The following is an 18,900-nucleotide window of genomic DNA, read 5'->3' as shown; positions in this document are numbered from 1 at the left end:
ATGCCATTCAATTATTTCTCTCTCTACTCCTTTAATCCCAGCCATAAGTAGCCTTTCATTTTTTTTTTCTTCTCCCCCTTTTCTCCTTTTCTTTTCTTTTTTCCAGCTCATTAACGTCCACTACTTGTAGCTTCCCCCATGATCAAACTAAAACAAAAATTTTATGTGAAAGCCACTAAATACCGGTAGCTCCATGGATTCCAGCAAAAATTTTATAGTTTGACAAATGTTTAAACACCGTGGCTCGTTCTCTTGTAGCTTACTGCATATCCAATCCCTTTCATTCATCTTCCTTCAGTAAAATCCATCCAGTGTCTCCTTTGCTTTCATATCCTTACCCTGTTTCATTGATAACCATTTTACCTCTTCTCTAATACTACATGGATGATTGCTAATGCCATAGTCAAAACCATTGAGGTTGCAGATGAGAGGCAATTAGAAATGTTACAAGAAAATTTGGGGTCATTTAGCCTTAAAATTTTGGGATTTCATGAAAGAAGTATTGTGGTAATCTTAGCTATAGATTTTAGGAATATATATAGATATATATATATACAGATTATATATATGCATATATATAGCTACAGCTTATATATACATATATATACAGATTATATATATATGCAATTTGCAGGTTTATATATATATATATATATATGTATATATGTTAGAGTTGGTAGCATGGAAGCCAGAAGAAAGAATATAGGAATGTGTATATATAGTTGCAGGTTTAATTTAAAAGAGATAAGAGGAAGAAGATGGGGACATAAAGATAAATTTATACGTTTTGTTAACAGAAGCTAACTGTGCGTTTTAGTCCACAAACTACATGGGGGTTATGTTGTAATTTTCAAATGTCATGGGGTAATCTACACCTAGCCCAAATCACAGGGTAAAGTGAAATTTGCCCCCCCAAAAAAATCAAACTTATATCAAATCAAGTTTTCATGAAATGATTTTTTTTATGCATTTAAATGTTAGAAAAATAAAAGATTAGAGGTCAAATTATTTTCATCAGAATTTTGGGATATGTTATTTTCAAAAAGAAATTAACACAAATTTTAATTCTCACCATTAGAATGAATTATATATTTTGGTAAAAAATAAAAATAAAAATAAAAATTGAAAGGCCTAAGATGCTCTGACTTATGTTTAAGGGCATTGTCATTGTCATGAACTAGTGGACCCTTCCTAATAATAGAAGGGAAAATATCACATCAGTGGGTGTTGCAAAAGTAATTACAAATTAATGAAAAATTTTATAAATATTAATAATTAAATTTATAAAAAAAAAAATTATGAATTTATAAATATATATATTCTGACATTGTAATAACCCCATAATATGTTGGCAAATCATTGTTGAATAGGTTTTGCATCGTACTACTTCATATCTGGTATGACTTGATTATGTAAGTTACTAACTGCCGTGATTTAATTTCAAATGTTACTTATAATGAGATCATTATGACTATTGACAATGCTGTTTTGATCACCAATGTGGAATAAAGAGCGCTTCCAAAAAATATACTAGTAACAACATAAAATACAAGACTTGATTAAAAAAATATTATATATCATGCATTAAAGAAAACAAATTAATAGTTTGGAAACTACCAATTACAGGTATAGGATCGCACGAAAATAAAAAGTTCTAATTGCTTGGCTAACGTCATAATAGGTTACGCTAGATAAGACTTGTTCAGCTCTGGTATAGTGGTCCGGCATGTATCCTCAAAAATTGTCCGGGAAAGCATAAATGGCCTGGACGCGTGTCCACATACTGAAGTTGTTTGGTGTATTCTTTGAAGAGTTGTTCAGCCGGCCTGAACTCATCCATTTGCATTTATTGGAAGGTTTCCTCCGTTTTCTCATCCATTCTGGCTTTCTAGCTATTTCTTTTGAAAAGAGAATCAATGGTTTTTTGAAAAACATACTACTAAGAATAGCCAAAATAAATAACAAAGTGCCAATTGCTTTAAAAATATTTTGAAAATAGGTTTAAGAGTCCAGAAAATCTTTTGGCCAAAACCGATGCATAGAAGGTTTGTCAATCTTTTCATTCCTGACTTATTACTTAGAATGATCTCTGATTTCTTTATCAAAAACTTTTCAAAAAATGTACAAATCTTAAGGTCTGTCAAAAATAAAATGTCTACACTTTATTATTTGGAATTATTGATTTTTGTCAAAAACGAAGTGTCTACACTTTTATTATTTGAAGTTGTTGACTTTTGGTTGCAAAGGTTGAATGAAAGAGTAATAAATAAAATTAAAATAAATGCCAACAAATTTCTCATAAAAGGGCTTGTCGGTCCTCATGTTCGTCCTAACCACTCACTTGTCCCTCATGATTTATTAATTTGAGATCTCATTCTTTTCTTTTCTTCTTTGGCTTTTTCTTTTTATTGTCTTTTCGTTTTTAAGGAAGAAGTTCATTGTTAAAAATTTTGAGTCATTATATCCGACTTCCAAGTTTAAATCTTTTGAAGTTAAAAAGATATTATCTATCGAAAAGAATTTTTCTTTGTTCGAAAGGGATACTAATCTGTTCAAAATTTATTTATTTATCTATTCAAATGTTACTTATTTCTTTAATTATATATTCAAATCTTACACATCTATACACGTGTCATCTATTTATTTAATGTTACCTATTTGTCCATCTCACCACCACTAACCACTATTGACCGTCAACAACTTTTCCGATGTCGGCAACTTTTTTGTTGACTTTTCAATACATCTCCCTAATATAAAAAAAGATCAAACCTTGGATCAAATAGCATATGACCTCATAGGATTTTCATCAATTAACTCTTTTTCTAATGGGTGATTTATAAAGCAAATTTTAGGTATAATAGTGAGATTATACAATGGTTTTACCCATCAATAAAAATCTTACATTGCAGTATGAAAACACTTGATGGTAAAATTTTGTTAGAAACAAAAATATTCCACTATCCTCATTTGCAGTGGCACAATTTTACTGTTGTACTTAATATTTATTTGTATTATTGGTAGAAGAGTTAGATTTAATGATCTTTTTAGGTTGGCTTGTGTTTTTTGAAGACGATATTTCTTTTTTGATGGGAGCTCCTCTAGGTTGGTTATAATGTAAGTATATATTTTATGAAAATCAAATCTGGTAACGAATGGTTGTACCACCACTTGCACATGGATTTTTCTTTCGCACAAATATATATATAGAATAATATAATTATTGGATATTATACTTGAAAATCATCTTTAATACCCAAAAATCAATTTAACTGTTAGATTTGAATTTAAAAAAACAAAAAAGTCAAATGATAAGTATTAAAATTGGTTAAAAAAACAAAGTGATTTTTTTTTTTAAAATGAAGTAATTTCTTTTTATTTATCACAGAAATTAACCCTAGTTAGTTAGGGCTTAAACATATTGTTTACCATCCAATGTGACCGTGTACGTACTAATGTTGTTGTCCCTACTTATCACATAATGTGACAAGAATTGTGTCACATAAATAAATAAAAAAATTTAATATAAAAATGAAGTGATAAATTTTGATTTTGTTATTTTATAATAAACAAATCGTCATGTTGCCTCATATTTTTAACAATGCTACTATGACCTTATCCTTGTTATACATATACGTTTCATTTTTATTTTTATTTTTAAACTTGCTTTGGTCATGGGGATAGGTGGACTAGAAGGGAAACAGATGCAAAACTTGTCAAACAGGTTTTTTTTTTTTTTTTTTTTTTGATGGGGATAAAACTGTTGGTCATGTAAAATTATAGGATACATTTATCAACTAAGTAAAAGTAATCTTATTTATAATAGCAAGTATCTCGTGAACCATTTGTGAGATATCTACTGAGAAGTCAATTGTTGTCTAAATTATAAATAAGATTGCACAATCGTCACTATTTTCTTATTTCTCTTGCAAACAATTATATGATACGCTTGAATTTTGTATTAGAGCAATGATATATCTGTCTAATTTTGAAATTCTAATTGAGCTTTAATAATATGACAATGATAGATTTTTCTAATTTTGTAATTCTAATTGAGTTTTAATGATGTGACAGTAAATAAAAAAAAAAACAAAAAACACAAGGCTAAAACGTCACATCACAATATGATCTACTCCTGTTAGAGCTCGTTAGAACTCCTTTATTAAAGTTCTCAATTATTTTTGTTTTGTATTGTTCCTAGTTTTTAATATAGTTCCTTTCTAAAATAAATAAATAATAAATTAAAAAACATCTATCATTTGTGTTAGGGCTGGGCATAGGGTCATCTGACCCGCCCAAACCGTCCTATCTGAACCGAACTGTACGCATGTGGGCAATTTCACAAATACATTAAAGTAGGATGCGGTTTGAATTTTATATAAATTTCGAATTGCGAACGGATTGCGAATGTGAACCGCACCCGCCCAACCCGCCCGCATTAAATATATATATATATATATTTTTTCCCTCTTTCAAATCTAACCGTCGTCTCTTCTCTCACTCACTGTATCTCACTCACCTATACTAAGGCCAAGTTTGGGAAGACTAAATAAGTGCACTTTTTGACTTTTTATGAAATATAAGTTGGATTTGGGTTGGGTTTGAAGTGATGTATTAAAGAAGTGATGTGACTTAAATAAGATGATGTGACTTAAATAGGATAGTGACTTTTTTGACTTTTTAGATTTTTTTGAAGGATGCCAAACTTGGCCTAACAAACAAAACAAAGGCTTTTGGGAAGATGGTAAAAAATGGCTTTTTAGCTTTTAACCAAGCTTTTGATTTTTTTAGACAAATGATTTGGGAAGTTGGTAAAAAGTGACTTTTGACTTTTTTGATTAATATTTGTTTATGATATCAAATCATAATAAAATGACTAAACTACCCCCATTTATTTAAAATATTTATAACTTCACATATGTAACACATTTTGACCCATGAGAGGTAAAATTGTAATTTCATCGTTGGCTAAAAACCAACTTCTCCAATGAAAAAAAAGCCAAAAAAACCAATTTTTAACTTTTGCTACTAAAAAAAAAAAAAACTATGTGCCAAAATAAGCCAAAAGAAAAAAAAAAACCCTTATCGGCTCCTCCCTCACTCTCTCTGTCTCATCTCACTGTCTCTCTTTCTCACTCTCTTCTCGTTTCTGCACGCACCGATCACTCTCTTTCTCATCTCATCGCACCACCGATCATCATCGCACAGCCGATCTACTTCATTCACAGGTGAACTCTCTCTCTCAATCTCTGTCTCTCTCTCTCCCGATCGTTCATTTTTTGTGGATGAACAACAGAACTGATTTTTTTCATCTCCGATCTACTTCACAGGTGATCTCTGATTTTTTTCATCATCGCACAGCCGATTTTTTTCATCGCACAGCCGATCACTCTCTTTCTCATCTCATCGCACCGATCATCATCGCACAGCCGATCTGCTTCACAGGTGAACTCTCTCTCTCAATCTCTGTCTCTCTCTCTCCCGATCTGCTTCACAGCCGATCTGATTTTTGTAGGACCAAAACAGATCTGATTTTTGGGGACCAAAACAGATCTGGTAGTTAGAGAGATCTGAGCCAACAGATCAGATGAGAGTTGTAGGGTTATAAACTGAAGCCTTATGTGATCCAATCAAATTGGAGAACAGTGAACTTCAACATTGCACTTTGTGCTCAGATATTCATGTAAATGTTCATATATATGTGATTAAAGTTGGGACCATAGAAAACGAAGACAAAGCCTTGTTTTGTTCTCTTCAATTATTATTCATTCTGCTTGAGAGAAATCCATCCCAGTATTACCTGCCTCAGCCTTGGGATCTGATTTTTTGAATCTGTCTGTTTGACTCTGTTTGTTTGGATCTGTTGGTTTTATTTAATTTTTGGAATTCAGATTATTTAATCTGTCTGTGTCTTCTTAGTTGAATCTGTTTGTTTTATTTAATCAATCAGTAGAATCTATTTATTTAATAGAGGATAGTATTTTTGTAATCCTCTCTTAATCTGTCTGTAAAATTGATTATAGAATCTGAGTGGAGGATAGTATTTCTGTAAAATTGATTATAGAATCTGTTTGTATTTTTGTAATCCTCTCTTAATGGATGTCTAATATCCATTTGCTCATTGGTAATTTTTTCATATACTCAACACAAATTTGTTTATATTTTTTGATGCTGTCTATAATTGAAGATTAAAGTTTATATTTTTTCAATTTGTTTGTGTAGGGTTAATCAACCAAATGCATGGAATTAGAATTGGAATATGTGAAAGTTGAATTGGATGTGATTCATGAAGATGAAGTTTGATATCTTAGAAGTGTTTTAATTTTATTTCATGGGTTTGTATTGAATGAAGTTTAAGTTTGACAATAATTTTTTTTTTTTTAATTGCGTTTTGGTTTTGGATGAATGTAACTTAATGAATTTTTATTTTGTTTTGCATTTTGGATGAATGTAAGTTAATGAAAAATTACTCTTTTTTTTTTTTTTTTTTTGGGGGGGGGTTAGGAATGATGAATGTTGAATTTTTAATGTAGGATTTTCTTATTTGGATTATGAATGATGAATGTAGGATAGGATGCATGTAAGTTAATGATAGAATATAGATTTTGAATGATTTGTTTAGGTTACGAATTGAATTTGTTATGTTTTTTATTTTATAAGTTTTTTTATAAGTTTTAGTTCATTAATTATTAATGTTGGAGCGTTTTAGAAAATATGAGAAAAAAGGTTCAAAATAAAGATTGACAAAATAGGAGAAAAAAAAGGTTTAAAAATAATTTTTTGGAAAAGAAAGCTCAATCCGCAAACCGCCCGCAACTGCCCGCACACCCGCGAACCCTATCCGCACAAACTGCAAACCGCATTGCGGGCGGTTGCGGGTTGATTTTTTCCCAAACCGCATAGATGCGGGCGGGTCCAAACCGAACCGCAAACCGTCATAAACCGAACCGCGGACACCCCTAATGGAAGGCGCTGGGCTCTGCTTTCCCTATATAGAGTCCTTATCAATGACATTCTACACCCATTACTTCTCCATCCCTTTAAAGCCTCCTCCTCTTCACTTTCCTTCAAATCGCACCAGAAATCTCTTTTGCGATTCCTTTCTCTCTCTCTCTCTCTCTCCCTCTCCAATCTCTCTGTTGCCCTCTCCAGGGTTCGCTTGGATTAGGCAAAGAAGAAATTAGGGTTTGTTCCTTTTGTCGCGATTTGCAATATATTCTTGCATGTTTATGGGCACACGGTTCTTGTTTGTTGTTTGAATTCTGGGTTTGTTTGTGTTCTGATTGGTTTTGTTTTGATTTGTAGGGTTGATTGATTGATTTATTAACGGCTCAAAGGTTGCGATATTTATAACCATAATTTCTGTAAGTTTAATTGTTTCTACAATCTTTATGTTGTTCTTGTTCTTGTTTATTTTGAAGATATATGTTTCAAGTATATGATTGTATATGTTTGATAATGTGTGTTTCTTTCATGAAGATATATAACCGTCTCTGTTGAGATCCATAGATTCTCTGTTGTTATTCGATTTATTTGTTTTTTACATATATATATGTGTGTGTGTGTGTGTGTGTGTGTGTGTAGCAATGGCTCTGTTGTTATGTAGATATGTATTTCACAATGGAGCTTGCTTCAATTAATATTGAAAGATTTGTTTGTTTTTTGTTTGTTTATGGGGGAGACTTGTTTTAGGTTGGGTGAAACTTTTGTTTATGCCAAACAAATGAGTGAATTTAATTTTGAGGTGGGGAGTTTGGATTTGGATCTTGGCTGGTAATACGCTATAGAGGCTTTTCACTGGTTTAAAGGCAACGGATGTTTTGGTGTTCTTGAAAAAAAAGGTTCAATTTTTTTTTTCCTTCCAAATTGCCTTCAGATGAATTGAATATATGGTTGTCAAATAATCTATGTTTCAGGACGTAAAAATGAGTGTTTGTGCATATTCTACTTTTTTGTTTAATTAGTTGTGACCTCAAATGGTATGTGATAAAAGATCAGTCGATAAAATCTCTTACTTGTTATTGCAGAAGAATATTTAGGGTTGGTTTGGGATGTTCTAAAAAAGTGCACTTTTTGACTTATTGGTTTACATGGGTTGGGTTTGGGTTTGATGTGATGTGTTAGAGAGGTGATGTGATTTAAATAAGATGATGTGACTTAAATAAGATAGTGACTTTTTGACTTTTTGTATTATTTAGTTTATGCCAAACTAACCCTTAATCAGTGTTGTTATTGTTTCTTTTTACACATTCCATTTAGATAATGCAATTTTTTGAATATGTTCTTTTGACTGATCTCTTTTTGGATTTGGTCTTTTTTGATCTTTTTTGATCTTTTGATGGAATCGTTAATGTGTTTATGTTATCGATAAGTCTAGGAACACAACCACCAAACACAGTATGGGACGCATACCTCTCACTTGAGGTGGGTCTCATGTGTAGACCGCACCCCATGTGAGATATGTGTCTCATTTGGTATTTGGTGGTTGTGTCTGTCCCCCTAATGCAATGAAATTGCTTATTTCTAATCTTTTTAGCTTGTATCATAGAATATGTAATCCCAATTTTTGTTGACTGGTCATTTACATTTACATGAGTTGAATCAAACAAGAGAAAGGGAATGTAAAACTCTAATGGGTATTTCACTCAAAACCATTCTATCATATAACGTACCAAATATAAACGCAAATTAATTACAGCCTCTGTTATTAGAATCGTGCGATTTGCGATTTGAAGTGTACGATTCAATATGGTGCACTTTGAAAACAATATGAACAGGTATGGTGAATTGAATATGGCAAAGAATCGAACCTGAATCGATGAATCGGTTGCCGAATCACATGAATCGAAGAATTGTTTGATTCATTTCTTCTCCAATGGTCGTGGGTTGACCCCGTTTTGCAGTCAGACCCGACTTGCAAAACTCGATTTTTGGCTCATTTTTTTCGGTTTTTTTTTTTCCTTCTACTTGATTGGTCCTTTTAGGGCCTTACGACTCAGTATATGCCTCCACTTTGTCTTTTTCTAAGCCTCTTTACTCTCTAACGACAAAACCTTAGACCTTTACTCTCCGTATATACAGTGCTTGCTTAGCTTTTTGTCTTCCCTTACTTTATTCCTATCTTGCGCACTCAGGGAGGAATTTTCTAGCATTAACATACTTCGTTAAAGGAGTATGGAGGTTTGGCTTTGACTCTTTGACCTGTATATGCTCACTGCTCTTTCACAATTGTTTGGTGAGTTTTCTATTATTTTAGTGTACTCTCAGTGCTGAGTTTGCTTTACAGTGTTTGGAGTTTGGGTTTGTTGCTTTGCTTTGATTTCTTTTTTTATTAAACATGGTTGATAAAAAAAAAGATATATATATATATATATATATGTATAAAGTTATATATATTTATAATATATCTTTAATATCTGAAGATATATATTTATTTTTATGCATTAAAAAAAAATGACTGAATCTTTGCGATGCACGATTTGATTCAATTCACAATTCAAAAACAGACGATTTCAATTCACGATTCGATTCATGATTTGACAACTATGTTTGCAACACATTTTAATTGTTTCTCTATATAAACATCAAGAGTATCAAATTCTGAATAAAAGTGTAAAATTTATGAATTTGAGACTGACCCAGTAGCCAATAGGGTATTTGTCAGAATAAATTAAACAGAAAAACATAAATACAATCCACCTACTTGTTTCGACAAGCTTGGATTTTTTGTTCTTGTTCTTTTTCTTTAAGAGTACTTTTGCTAATCCATCACCTGCTAAGCAAAAAAACATAAATACAATTCCCGTCTCTCTTTCTTTGTTTCTCTCTTTTTCGGCTTCTGATTGAGTGATGCGATTGAGAATGTCTAGAGAGAGAGAGAGAGAGAGAGAGAGTGAGCAGACGAAATAGAGAGAAGACAAGTTTAAGCCCTAGGACGCCATTTTAATTAGGGGTGCAACTTAGGCGGGCTCAACCTGAGCAACCCGAATCCAATCTGAATTTTTTTAGGGCTTAGACAAGATATTTTCAAATTCAGTATTGGCTTAGGCAAAAATTCAGAAGCTTGAATTAAATTTGGGTGGGCTTGAGTAAAGACGTCAAACAACCCAAGCAACCCGACGAAACCCGAAACCCGAAACTCGAATTATACATATATAGATATATAAAAATATTAAATACACATATAAATTATTAGCCATTACATGATATTAAAGTAATTTAGATTATTAAATCATATTAAATATATATTATATATACAAATAACATAAAATTTTACTTTTTTATTTTTTTATTTTCATTCATAAATTGTAAAGATTACTATAGAGGCATCTCTCTTACATTATATAAATTATTTGTTTTGATGGTATGGATGATTTTCTATTAAAAAAAATATAAATAGAGTTAAATTTTAATAATTTAATAATGTAATTGCAAAAAAAAAAAAAAAAAAATTGAAATTCATTAACAATTCGGACAATTCGGGAAACTTGAGCAATTCGGGTTTAATTCGGGTCGGGCTTGGACAGGCAATCTTAGGCTACAATTCGGGTCTGAGCTGGCCTGGGCAGGTCTCAGCACAACTTAGGTTGGGCTTGGACAACCTCCCAACCCGACCGAACCCGCCCGAATTGCATCTCTAATTTTAATCAGGTTGGTTAGGTTCGGTGTCGATCAATTGATTGATGAGTCCACTACAACCCGTATTAATATATGGGTAGTTCTGGTTTTATTCTTGGCCCGATAGGGCTTAGATATGGGAAACAACTTTAAAATTATTTTTAAACTAAAATTTAGAGGAAATTTCATTTTCCTCCCAAACTATACTCCTGTAATCAATTTCACATCCAAACTTTTGATATTGTCAATTTATCCTCACCTATTTAAATCGTAATCAATTTGCCCCCTACTGTCACATTTAAATGGAAAAAGTTAAAAAAATTTATATTTTGGCCTGAAATTTCAAATTATAGTTTCAAATTCACCTATTCTCTTCTCCTCTCTCACCCAAACCACCCTCTGTCCTCTATCAACCAAACAACAATCACCACACCACCACCACCATCACAAACACAAGTGGATATCAAAATTGTCACCAAACTAATTTTTAGTATTTTTTTTTTTAAAAAAAATATTTTGAAAATATTTTCAAGAAGGATGTTTTTTTGACTATCAACATTTCATTATAGATTCAAATGCACATTGATAAAAACTGAAATTAATATCCAAAACTAGCAGAATCGTGCAGTATTAGCTGTTCCATTTCAAGGGTTTTACATGCTTGTCACTCCAAAACCAAGTGTTATCCGTGGTGGTCGCCAAACCCATCTTTGTCTCATTCAAGACATTTTGTGACCAAATTCACATGAACATTGATTTGAACTCAAAGGAGGGTCCTCTTTCGATGTTGTTTAGGCTAAATAGGGAAGAGTTGAGAGCCAACCCAATTGTTCTGTCTCACGCTTTGAGTTCTCGTGGGTGTCCAAAGGCTATCGTTTTGGGAATTCAAGTTCATTGCTTGGTAATTAAAACTGGGTTTTTCACCAATGTCTAAATTGGTAGTTCTTTGATTAGTTGTTACTGCAAATGCAACGAGTTAGGCGATGCATATCAAGTGTTCGACAAAAATGTAGTTTCATGGACAACAATGATTACTGGGTTTGCACAATAGTGGAAGATTGATGTGTGTTTGGAACTCTACCATCGGATTAGTTTACGCTAACCAGCCTTTTGAGTGCTTGCACAGGCAATGGGTTTCTTGGACATTGGAAGGATTGCTCATGTATATAAATATATGTATCAATTAAATAGATTTGAAAATTAATTGAATTGAATTAGTTTGTTTGTGTTTATTAAAGCTAAATTAGTGTTCATTATTATGTATGATTATTTGTGAATCGAAGTATATCTTCTTTTTGATGAATTTTCTTAGTTTTTAGGATGGTTGGTGGTGGCGCAATGGGGTGGTGGTGATGGTTGTTTGGTTGATAGATGAGAATGGGTGGTTTGGGTGAAAGAGAAGAAGAGAATGGGTAAATTTGGATCCATAATTTGAAATTTGGGATCAAAATGTAATTTTTTTCAACCTTTTTCGATTGAAGGTAGGGGCAAATTGATCACGATTTAAATATGTGAGGGGGTGAATTTACAATATCAAAAATTCAAGTGTGATTGATCAGAGGGGTATAGTTTTTTTTTTTTTTTTGGGGGGGGGGGGTGGGTAATGAAATTTCCTCTAAATTCTATTTAAAAAAATAATTTTAAAGCTGTTTCCCATATCTAAGCCTTGCTAGGCCAAGAATGAAACCCAAACTACCCATATATTAATATAGGTTGTAGTGGACTCATCAATCAATTGTTTGACACCGAACCCAACCAACCCGATTAAAATGGCGCCCTAGGGCTTAAACTTGTCTTCTCTCTGTTTTGTCTACTCGCTGTTTTTCTCTCTCTAGACATTCTCAATCATATCACTCAATCAGAAGCAGAGAGAGAGAGAAACAAAGAAAGAGAGATGGGAACAAAGGACTCGCAGAAAGCTTGAAGATAACAGCTGGTGATGGATTAGCAAAAGCACCACTCTTAAAGAAAAAGAAGAACAAGAACAAGAACAAGAACAAAAAAATCCAACCTTGCTGAAACAGGTAGGTGGATTGTATTTTTGTTTTTCTGTTTAATTTATTCTGATAAATACCCTATTGGCTAAGGGGGTTTGTCTCAAATTCGTAAATTTTACATTTTTTTTATTCAGAATTTGATTCTCTTTATGTTTATATGGAGGAATAATTAATATGTGTTGCAATTAATTTGCGTTTATATTTGGTAAGCTATATGATAGAATGGGTTAGAGTGGAATACCCATTATAGTTTTACATTCCCTTTCTCTGATTTGATTCAGCTCATGTAAATGTAAATGACCATTCAACAAAAATTGGGATTACATATTCTATGATACAAGCTAAGAAAATTAGAAATAAGCAATTTCATTCCATTAGGGGGATGACACTCATAGATTAATGGTGTCTTTTTGTTTCTCCAGAGCCAAAGTTGTGTCAAGTAATGGAAGTTAAGAAAAGAAATAAATCGCCAGGGCATAAGAGAAGAGAGAGGGAAAAGGGATGCAAAATTGAAGCCACTAAAGTTGATCCGTACAATATTGAAGGTGAAGGTATCTTTGATTTATTAATTTTGTGTTTAATGGGGCTACTTATCTTCTTATGTTGCTCAAATAATGTTTATGGGTTTCAGCAAACAAGTCAGATGAAGCAAAGAGAGAAAAGAAAAAAAGAAAATTGTTGAGGAAGAAAAAAAAGAATGACGTGACAAATAAAGCTGAAATTAGCGAAGTTGATGACCTATATAATGAAGTGGAAGGTGGCTTTGATGAACAGAATGGTGCACATGCAGATAGAGAAAACAAAGAGAGAAAATTGAGGAAAAAGAGAAGAAAAAGTGAGAACACAATGAAATCTGGGGTTGACAAAGTCGATGAACTCAGTAAGGAAGCTGAAGATGGATCTAAAGAAGATAAAGGTATGAAGTACTAAGGAACTATATGATCATTTGAAAATGAAGTTTTTCACAAAAAGGGATCTTTCCAAGCTCCTTGTTGAATACCTCATTCCTTTCACTTATTTATTTTGTTTCTCTTTTTTGAACTTCTATCATAGTGTTTTCTCTTTTGCCTTTTGCTCTAATCTGCCTGTGACTGTTATCTGTTAGAGCGCAGTATAAGAATGTCCGCATAAGTACTTAACATGTAGGCTATAAGATGGTATCTTTGAAGTAGAGATTCCTTTGTTTATTTCGTTTCCATTTTCTATAATGATAATGCTTTTTCTGGTTGGACTGCAGCATTTGAGAAAATTCTACCGATAGTGACTTCTGTCAATTCATCCTCTTGTTGGCGAACTTATCAAAAATAAGAAAACATAACAATTCATCCACTGGTTGAATTAAAATTATGGTCCATTCTCTTTTCTTTGTTTGCAGTCTGTTGGACTATGCATATAATCTAGATCAATGATTGAGGTTCTGAGCACCTTGCATGGTGAACACAAAAGTAGAAGAGTTAGGTTGGTGTGAAGTGCCTTGCCACTCCTTGTGGTGGTGCATCTGAAAAGGAGCACAATGAGGTAAAATTTTGATGGGGTGGAAGTGTCAATTACCCCGCAGGCAGTGCATGTGTCTGTCGTGTGACCATTTTCTGCTACCTTTTCTAATGGAACCAGATGGAGGGTTAACATTGTGACAAAAATGATTGACAAAGTGCTTGTAAGATTGTTGTGTGGGATTCTTACATAACTACATGATATAACTTTCTGTTAATTTGATTTTTGCTCTGATTAGAAGGATTTTATTTTTCAAACTCTAGAACTTGACAATAAAATTGATAAATTTCCAAATATTCAATGTTATGTTGCGATTGTATTATTTGTGGTATTATTACAATTGTAATATTTGACTTTCTTCCTGTAGGCAAGTCAAAAAAGTCTTGTAAGACTAAGAAGAATGACTGCCTGTTATCAAACAAAGATGAGAAATTACTGGAGAAGAGAGCAGAATCTGAACAAAATGAAGTCTATGAGATATCTTCAGGAGATGAGGACTGCTCCAGAGGAATGAAAAGTATGAATTACTATTATTCAAATGCACTTGTTTTTTCACCTGTGAAACTCAAATGTTTTGAACAATCCTTGAATAGCCAAACAAATGTTTTGAACAGCTCTTGATTTATTGGTTCAGTGTATACACATCCTATTTCATTTTTTCTCTAGCAGTACATATATATATTTATGTTTTTCAAGTTCTATTATTATTATTATTATTATGCTTCAGAATCAATTTTGTCAATAAGATTTAAGGCCTCTTCAAACTCTCCTTGATAAAAATAAAATCTTCTCATAACATGATGCCGGCAAAACTTGCTTTTTCTATTTAAGAGAAAGTGACATGCTTTATAGTCCGTTCTCCTGAATTTCTGTAGTAGTCTTTTTTTTTTTTTTTTTTTTTTTTTTTTTTTTGCATGCTAAATGTTTTAACCTTCTTAGTGATAATTTCTTTTTCTTGATGAGAGCTGCTTAACAAGAGTTTCTTGGAATGCAGAGTGGATTACAGAATACCATCAAAGTAGACCAGGGTTAAACATGTTGCAACAAAGGATTGATGATTTTATAATTGCTTACGACGAACAAGAGGAGCAGGTATTTTTCCTCTCTCAGGCCTCTCTGTTATGCCTCCACCTGTTATTTTGGTGGAGGCCTATGGTGTTTCGTTGAGCTGCTTTTACATGTGATGAAATTGTGATACATATAATCAATCCTATTTGTTTCGTTCATTACTAAAATGAATAAAATCCTATCAAATATATATATATTTTTCCTTTGAATTACTCATATGTATATACCCTATAAATATAGGTTTTTATATGTACATAAATCAATGTTCTTTGGAGTTCCTGGTTGAGTCTTTGGCTTGTGTACATTGGTAGCATCCCTTGATGCTCTTTTAACACAATTGTTTTACTTATAAAAAAACATAAATAAGTATTACAATTTTAATGTATGCCAATCATCTCTGAGTAGAGTGTTTTGAGCATATGTTAATGTCAGCATGTATAATGGTGGAAACACATCTTATGTGTTACTAAATTTTGAGTGAAATACTGATATATGCATAAACTGATTTATCACATATAAGCACGTGCTCAACGATTATGGAAATCTGTTTGTCCTATTTCCATCTGTGAATTTTGCAGCTGGGCCTGACTGTTATTTCATTCAATCTATTATGGCACTTGCAGGCAAGAAAAGAAAGCGAAGCCCTTGCTGCTGAAGGTGGATGGACTGTTGTGGTACATCACAAGGGTCGGAAAAAGACAACAGATACTGAAAGTGGAATTACTGTGGGTTCTGTTGCCCATGCTGCTGTTCTGGAAAATATGGCCAAGAAGAAAAGTAAAGATGTTGGGTTAGATTTCTACCGGTTCCAGAAAAGAGAGGCCCAGAGGAATGGTATGTTGATTCTCACAAACAAAATTCTATTCCCTGTTCCTTTTCTGGGAATAATTGTTAGTGCATACATTGATAATACATTTAAATGGATAATTTAAAAAAAAAAATTTAGTTTATTATATTGATATAGTTTAACCGTGCTCTCTAACATCTGCCTTTCACCTTAAATTTGGCCCCAGGTGCGATGCATTAGCCTGCATAACTTGATATGCTACATTCTGTTTTCATTCCTCTTATTTCTGTTGACACTTAAAGTACATTTGAGTTCTGGACCTAATTCATATACATCATTCAATTAAAGTAATGGATTTGCCTAATGGAGGCCTACAAAAATAACGCATTGTAAAGTCGTAAACTTACATTCTGGTGTGTCCTTGCTGTAATCTGATTCTATCTTTTTCAATAGAAAATTGCTAAACATTGAAGTACGTTTTTACATATTTGTCACTCTAAAACTATCATTGTCAAGTTATTGGTGAGTATATAACCCAAGACAAATGCACTGTTATGTATCTTTGTTTATTGTTCTTTTCAGCTGTTGATGTATCTTCTTGGCACTTGATTTGCAGAGATTATGACACTTCAAAGCAAATTTGAGCAGGATAAAAAGCGGATACAACAATTGAGGGCTGCAAGAAAGTTCCGGCCCTACTGAATGCTGCAGACAATCTACAAAGAAAGATCAATGGCCAAAGCATCTCACCTGTTCTTTCGATTATTAGAATTTTATGTTTGAGGGAGGATGGTTCATTACCTTAACAATTGAAAACGTTGCTTTCTTTCCCTTCCTTTTTTTGTTTGTAGGAATGATGAGAAAAACCAATTGCACGATGATTTAATGTGATACATGTACCGTTTTGAGATCAATTACAAAGATGCTTAAGTTTTGGAATTATTTATAGCCCAGCTCGGTGGTATGACAGTGCTCAGTAATTTACAATGAAGCTACCAAATGTGATAAGTTAGACAGGGATTTGTGGTAGTGATGTACAATGATTATGCATTTGGATTCATGCGTTGCATTTGGGCAGTATATAGCAGAAATGCGTACCCAAAAAGGGCTACAGTTTTAATGGCTATTAAAAGCAGTGGTGTGTAGCAACCTGCATACTATCTTCCTAGTAGAACTCCATTCTCATACAGCCTCTCCAATTCTTCACCAAGTTTTTCATGAGATTCAATTCATTCATCAAACTTGTACCTGTTTCTCCTGTTTCTCGGGAAAAAAAGAAGGGCAAATTTCACTTTATCTTCATGTGATTTGGTCCGGGTACAGATCACCCTCTTCATATTAGGAAATTACCACGTAACCCCTATGTGATTTGTGGATTAAAACGCAGTTAGCTTTTCCATTCAAGATAACACATTGTGTGAGAGTCACGCGCTTGCAAGGAGAGCAACACTATTTTTAAGACGAAAATGTCTCTGGCACATCTTCAAATTTATAAACAATGTCATTCAATTATTTCTCTCTCTACTCCTTTCATCCCAACCATTAGCAGCCTTCCATTTTTTTTTCCTTCTCCTCCTTTTCTCCTCTTCTTTTCTTTTTTCCAGCTCATCAACGTCCACTGCTTGTAGCTTCTCCCGTGATCAAACTAAAACAAAAATTTTATATGAAAGCCACTAAATACCGGTAGCCTCATGGATTCCGGCAAAAATTTTATAGTTTAACAAATGTTTAAACACCATGACTTGTTCTTTTGTAGCTTACTGCATATTCAATCCCTTTCATTCATCTTCCTTCAGTAAAATCCATCCAGTGTCTCCTTTGCTTCCATATCCTTGCCCTGCTTCATTGCTAACCATTTTACCTCTTCCCTGATACTACATGGATGATTGCTAATGCCAGTCAAAACCATTGAGGTTGCAGATGAGAGGCAATTAGAAATGTTACAAGAAAATTTGGGGTCATTTAGCCATAAAATTTTGGGATTTCATGAAAGAAGTATTGTGGAAATCTTAGCTACAGATTTTAGGAATATATATAGATATATATACAGATTATATATACATATATATATAGCTACAGATTATATATATATATATATATATATATATGTTAGAGTTGGTAGCATGGAAGAACGAAGACAGAAAATAGGTGTGTGTATATACATTTGCAGGTTTAATTTAAAAGAGATAAGAGGAAGAAGATGGGGAAATAAAGGTAAATTTATACGATATGTTAACAGAAGTTAACTGTGCGTTTTAGTTTACAAACCACATGGGGGTTATGTGGTAATTTCCAAATGTCATGAGGTAATCTACACCTAACCCAAACCACAGGGGTAAAGTGAAATTTGCCCTCCAAAAAAATCAAACTTTTATCAAATCGAGTTTTTATCAAATGATTTTTTTTTATGCATTTAAATGTTAAAAAATAAAAGATTAGAGGTCAAATAATTTACATCACAATTTTGGGATATGTTATTTTCAAAAAAAAAAAATTAACACATTTTAATTCTCACCATTAGAATGAATTATATATTTTGGTAAAAAAATAAAAATAAAAATTGAAAAGCTGAAGATGCTCTGACTTACGTTTTGGGGGCATTGTCATTGTCATGAACTAGTGGACCCTTCCTAATAATAGAAGGGAAAATATCACATCAGTGGGTGTTGCAAAAGTAATTACAAATTAATGAAATTTTTTATAAATATTAATAATTAAATTTATAATTTTTTTTTATAAATTTATATATATATATATATATATATTTTTGACATTGTAATAACCCCACAATAGAATGTTGGCAAATCATTGTTGAATAGGTTTTGCATCGTACTACTTCATATCTGGAATGACTTGATTATGTAGGTTACTAACCGCCGTTGACTTGTGATTTTATTTCAAATGTTACTTACAATCAGATCATTATGACTATTGACAATG

At 32.6% G+C, this 18,900-nt stretch overlaps 1 protein-coding gene across 50 annotated transcripts; it reads left to right on the top strand.

Annotated features, from left to right (window-relative positions):
• The first annotated feature begins 3,047 nt into the window (after positions 1-3,047).
• Positions 3,048-16,902, top strand: LOC114264632 (uncharacterized). Of its 50 annotated transcripts, none has more exons than XM_082915140.1 (12): positions 5,059-5,225; positions 5,328-5,442; positions 6,220-6,332; positions 7,303-7,361; positions 9,132-9,232; positions 12,477-12,638; positions 13,034-13,156; positions 13,243-13,527; positions 14,473-14,622; positions 15,100-15,197; positions 15,797-16,007; positions 16,577-16,902. In XM_082915140.1, the coding sequence occupies exons 7-12, from the start codon at positions 13,054-13,056 to the stop codon at positions 16,660-16,662; spliced, it is 933 nt and encodes a 310-aa protein (XP_082771266.1). In that variant the 5' UTR covers positions 5,059-5,225; positions 5,328-5,442; positions 6,220-6,332; positions 7,303-7,361; positions 9,132-9,232; positions 12,477-12,638; positions 13,034-13,053; the 3' UTR covers positions 16,663-16,902. The 50 variants fall into 50 exon arrangements, with proteins under 50 accessions (XP_082771276.1, XP_082771258.1, XP_082771257.1 ...); XM_082915141.1 differs by having other exon boundaries at positions 5,088-5,225; positions 12,483-12,638; XM_082915135.1 differs by lacking the exon at positions 6,220-6,332 and having other exon boundaries at positions 5,056-5,225.
• Positions 16,903-18,900: the final 1,998 nt, after the last annotated feature.

The sequence above is a fragment of the Camellia sinensis genome, chromosome 2 (assembly GCF_055761805.1).
Source record: "Camellia sinensis isolate YWXY chromosome 2, ASM5576180v1, whole genome shotgun sequence".
NCBI classification, from domain to species: domain Eukaryota; kingdom Viridiplantae; phylum Streptophyta; class Magnoliopsida; order Ericales; family Theaceae; genus Camellia; species Camellia sinensis.
This window is presented reverse-complemented; position numbering and strand designations above follow the sequence as displayed.